This window comes from Vulpes lagopus, chromosome 3 (assembly GCF_018345385.1).
Source record: "Vulpes lagopus strain Blue_001 chromosome 3, ASM1834538v1, whole genome shotgun sequence".
NCBI lineage: Eukaryota > Metazoa > Chordata > Mammalia > Carnivora > Canidae > Vulpes > Vulpes lagopus.
This window is the reverse complement of record NC_054826.1, coordinates 31,000,962-31,006,514: the sequence shown is the minus strand read 5'-3', so window position 1 is coordinate 31,006,514 and position 5,553 is coordinate 31,000,962. Positions and strand designations below refer to the sequence as shown.

The 5,553-nt window shown below is 36.4% G+C and overlaps 1 protein-coding gene across 1 annotated transcript; it reads left to right on the top strand.

The window, feature by feature from the left end:
* The first annotated feature begins 2,252 nt into the window (after positions 1 to 2,252).
* On the top strand, positions 2,253 to 2,744 carry LOC121488034 (40S ribosomal protein S24-like). The gene has a single exon (XM_041750264.1). The coding sequence runs from the start codon at positions 2,253 to 2,255 to the stop codon at positions 2,646 to 2,648; it is 396 nt and encodes a 131-aa protein (XP_041606198.1). The 3' UTR covers positions 2,649 to 2,744.
* Positions 2,745 to 5,553: the final 2,809 nt, after the last annotated feature.

The following is a 5,553-nucleotide window of genomic DNA, read 5'->3' as shown; positions in this document are numbered from 1 at the left end:
TATGTTGTAAATATAAATTAGAGAAAAAATAGTCACCTACACCCCATTATTCCAATGTATTATCATTAACATTAGATTAACATAATTCCAGATATTTCATGTGTATGACTTTGTATATACATATAAAATGTATATAACAAAAATGATTATAATATAGATCCACCTTTAAAATTAAATGTAATAAGTAACAAGTTTTTTATTCTAAGAAATAGTAACTCTTAAAAGGGAAAGTATGAAAGATCTTTAAGAAGCTAGCCAGGCCACCTGGGTGGCTTAGTCACTTAAGCATCTAACTCTTGATTTCAGCTCAGGTCATGATCTCAGGGTTGTGAGGTAGAGCTCTGCATCAGGCTCCACACCGGATGTGGAGCCTACTAAAGATTTCCTCCCTCCCTTCTCCACCCCACCCTCTACTCAGATGCTTTTTTGCTCTGAAGCAGCAGCAGCAGCAGCAGCAGCAGCTACAGGCTTTTTTTTTTTCCTACCATGTTTAATATTGGATAGTGCCATCTGGGTTTCTATGATTAAAAAGTTTGAATCCATACCCTTATGTTTTATTCTTTCCCTCCACATTCAAATTTTTTGTTAGTCTTGTCCTTTCATGTTGTCAAAGAGTACAATATTTATGTTCTAATTTGCAATCACAATTTTTGGTGACTTAGTCTTCATTCTATATTTACCATCACCAATTGACCTTTAACCAAGGCTTCTCTATAGACAATTTCATCATTTTGATTCATCATTTCATGGGCTAGATTTTTTTCCCAACAAGTACTCACAAATCTTGATTTCTTGTATCTTATACACAAGATAATGAGATTAGTTGGTTGTATACCAAAAGGACAACTTGACTGGCTATTAATGTCCCTTAACTGAGCTTCACTACTGGATCTAAAATCTATCTTGTCTCTTCTCCCTAAAATTTTTATTCCCAGCTAAGCCTTTTCACATATTAATTTCAGAATTAATCAAATGAAAATTTAGTTCTCTGGATTTTGCCTTTGAGGCTTAAAAAGTGTGTCTTGGGGTCAGGGAAGGAGGGTATTTGAGGGTCTGGGAACATAGTAGTAACTGAGATAAACAAAGTTCCTTTTGTCAGAGAATATGCATGGTAAATAAGAAAATCAAAAGGACAAAAATAAAAATGGAACATAGACTGGCAGTTTCTGTGATTACAATGATGCATGACTTTGTCTGAAGCAGGAATAAGGAGAGCTGGTTTCTGACATTAACTTACTATTAGTCCATAAGAAACACTTACTTCCTCTGGACCTTGGTTTGTTGCTAAATTGAACATATTAAACTAGGTTATATAAGAGATCATTTCACTATCCCAAAAATTTCCTTCCATAACTTATTCATGTGACTCTCTTTTTTCTGCGTATATATCTACCTCTTTCTACAGCAAGCCTTGCCAGCCCACTTAAGCTCATTGACAGCTCTCCATTCAGAGCAATATGTGATGTCAGTTCCATTCATCATGCACTCATCATGTACTGTTTCTTCTCAACCAAACACAAGTTCCTAGAAGAAGAGAATCACGTCTTATATTTTATTTTTTTTACTTAAATTCAATTTGCCGACATAGTACATCATTAGCTTCATATGTAGTTTTCAATAATTCATCAGTTGTGTATACACCCAGTACTCATCACATCACATGTCCTCCACCATGTCACCCAGGTATCCCATCCCGCCACCCACCTCCCCTTTAGCAAATGTCAATTTGTTTCCCAGAGTTAAGAGTCTCTCATGGTTTGTATTCCTGATTTTTTCCCCCATTCAGTTTTGACTCCTTCCCTTATGATCCCTTGAACTGTTTCTTATATGCTGCATATGAGTGAAACCATATGATAATTATCTTTCTCTGACTGGCTTGTTTCACTTAGCATAATACCCCTCTAGTTCCATCCACAGTGATGTAAATGCTAGGTATTCATCCTTTCTGATGGTGAGGTCTTATGTTTTAAATCCTCCATAATGCTGAGCATATTGTCCAGCACTTCCAATGAAATACAAATTGAAGTCCTATAAACACTGCCTGCATAGAAGTATAGACCAGCAAAGAACATGGGTGTATCAGTCCTTGGTGGGAAAACAGCTTCTATTCCTGTACTTATTATTAATGGTTATACCATTCTGTGGTTCAGTTCCCTTTTACAAGGTGGAATGTCATTACTACTAATGAATATTTAGATTGAAAATATTAGATACTCTTTTCCTCCCCGGCTGCTTGAAGCTCGGCCACCATCATGAATAACACAGTAATTATCCGGACCAGGAAGTCCATGACCAACCAACTACTTCTGCGGAAACAGATGGTCATTGATGTTCCTCACCCCGGGAAGGCAACAGTACCTAAGACAGAAATGCAGGAAAAACTAGCCAAAATGTACAAGACCACACCAGATGTCATATTTGTATTTGGATTCAGAACCCATTTTGGTGGTGGCAAGACAACTGGCTTTGGCATGATTTGTGATTCCTTGGATTATGCAAAGAAAAATGAACCCAAACATAGACTTGCAAGACATGGCCTGTATGAGAAGAAAAAGACTTCAAGAAAACAGCACAAAGAATGCAAAAACAAAACGAAGAAAGTCAGGAGGACTGCAAAAGCCAACATTGGTGCTGGCAAAAAGAAGTGAGCTGGAGATTGAACAACAGAAAGAGTAAAGATTCTGCAGTGGCTTTATCTGTGGTGATTGTGCAGATTTTTCATGAGAGGATTAATAAACTAAGAACATTTAAAAAAAGAAAATATTAGTAACATGTTAGTCATCAAGTATTCAACATATTTTATAAGTTTTAAAAGTCCACAACTGAACCTCAGTCTCAACTTTTCATGGACTTTGGAGCTTGGTTTCTTTCCTTGAAGAATAAGGAAATAGGACTATAGATATCTCTAAAGTGCATGGTTCAAACTCAGATAACTAAGTAGTATACATGAATAAAGTAGCCAAGTTTTATTGCAAGGACATCTAAGTTATATATTTTTCAATACAAATTAAATATTTTCTCTATGTTTCCACAAAGTATGTATGTTCTCCCATTATTCTTAAAAGTTAAGGCCCTCCCAAGCCCAGCATTCATTTTCCCACTTTGGTAATGAAATACATGAAAGAAATATGCTATTTTCTTTTTAACTCTAATAGAAAAAAATATCACATGCAAAATAATAAATGTCACTTCCACTCAGCCTCAATGTTGGCAAGACCAAACTGAAGATGGAGGCAAACGGAGCGGAGTCCCTACCTAACTCATCCAAAAGGAGCAGCTGCTCTCTTTATTTCCAGTGAAAGCTTTCCTGTTCTGATTTGTTTTAGCAAGAGAGGCTAGAAATCTGTATTTTTGTAAAGAATCTCCCAATTTTAAAACACTATCAAATGCTTCAAATATTTTAAGACTGTACACTGGATAAAGATTGTCAAAAGGAGCAAATTTCCAGTCATAATTACTAGGGGTATAATGTAAAACAGGATGACTTTAACAATCCTATATGGTATATTTGAAAATCTCTAAGAAAATAGATCTTTAAAGTTCTCGTCACAAGGAGAAAAACATTTTTTGTAACTATATGAGGTGATAGATATTAACCAAACTTATTGTGGTCATCATTTTGATATAGGTTTATATCTAAACACTATAAGCCATACACCTTAAAATTACACAGTATTATATGTCAATATATCTCAGACTGGAAGAAAATAAAATAACCATACAAACCAAGCCAAAAATGTCTGTGAATATGTAGCCAACAGACTGCAAGTTTGTAATTTCTTTTCTAAAATTTCTCCAATTCTGACATGCATCTGAACTTCTTAAGTTTGTGGTAGAAAATGAGTACTATCCAGGGTTATTCTGAAATTTTCATTCTTACATAGCACTGTACTGTGCAAATGAGCCTGAGCTCTCACTGAAGAAATGTATTGTGTACAAAGCATCATGCTGGATGCAGTGGAGGGATTCAAAGATGACTCATGTGGCTTGTGCCTCTATCAAAAGATTGTGCCTTTGAGCTTTATTATGCAAGTAGGATGCACTCAGATTTCTGATTTTAATGATAACATATCATTATCATTTGTGGTTTGTTGCAAACAAATAACTTTTACATACTTTGTCCCACAGGATGCTATTATCAACTGAGAATTACAGAAGCTGAAATTCATATTCCCATCGTATAGATAAGCAAACTGTTCAGCAAATGATAAGGTACTCCTCTAAGGTCACAGAGCTACTAAGTAGAAGAGTTGGGATCAATATCATGTCTTCTGACTCACAATTCTTTGCTTTGTTCTTGTTGTAATACAACATATTGGTTTACCCTAATTCACTCAAGCTGAGATACCTCAGCTGAGGTAGCTGGAGTCGGGGCTACAGTCCACTGCCATGGAGAGAGAAAAGTGAGAAAAGTCCCATGCCAGATGGGACTTCAGTTCATAACCTTATTCACTTATATCTCATGCCCAAACCACCAAGTATATTGGCCTTTCATATTAAAGTTATAAATCTAAGATCTATGGCAACTTTTTCAACATCTTTGTGCCATCAGTAAGTCTTTAGTCCAGAATTAATGCCATCTATTTTTTAAGAAATCATCTTTCTTATGAGTCTGGGGGCAGTGACCAGGCCCTAGACCATGATAATCACTCAAGATATGATTATTATTGATTGAAAAGTATTACCAACTTCTGCTTTCATCCAAGATGGAGTAACAGAGCCTGGATTTGCTTTTCTACCTGAACCAAAACACTTAACAAAATACATGAAAAGAATAGTTTTCAAGACACTGAACATTAAGCAATGAAGAACAATGGTCCTCAATAAATGAAAACCAAGGTTATCTGTATAACTATGCCTGCTTATTGCATTGAAGAGTTTCTAGACCAAGTCATAGGCAATGCACGTAGAACCCAGGATGCTTCCTGATTTAGGAAACTTAGTGGAGAAACTGGCAGACATAGAGTTCATAGGTCAGAGAATTGGAAAGGTGAAAGCTAGAGAGAGGGAATTTCAAAGATGAACAGATGGCCCTCCTAAATTATTCAACAGAATACTGATTAGCACATGTGTGTGATGAAACTATGGAAGGCCAGGGAACCACCTGAAAGGTTTTCACTGAGGGCTTGGAATGGAGTCATTCTGGAAAAGAACTCATAATTTACAGAAAAGACTGGAAAAGCTCACAATTTATGGGGCATTGAGTAAATAATTCAGAAGATTTATGCCTCACTAGTGGGGACAAATAAGCCCTAGATTAAAAGTTGCTCTGGTCTCTCCTGACAAATCTTTTTTTTTTTTAAGATTTTATTTATTTATTCATGAGACACACAAAAAGAAGTAGAGATGTGGGCAGAGGGGAGAAGCAGACTCCCTGTGGGGAGCCCAATGCAGGACTCAGTCCCAGGACCTTGAGATCAGGCCCTGATCCAAAGGCAGACGCTCAACCACTGAGCCACCCAGGCATCCCTCACCTGACAAATATTAATGGTAAGACCTGAAAGTATCAAAAACTGTTTCCAAGTAACTTAATAGTCTCCCAACACAAAATAT

Coding starts and splice junctions, on each gene's coding strand:
- LOC121488034 (XM_041750264.1), top strand. CDS start 2,253: ATGAATAACACAGTAATTATCCGGACCAGGAAGTCCATGACCAACCAA.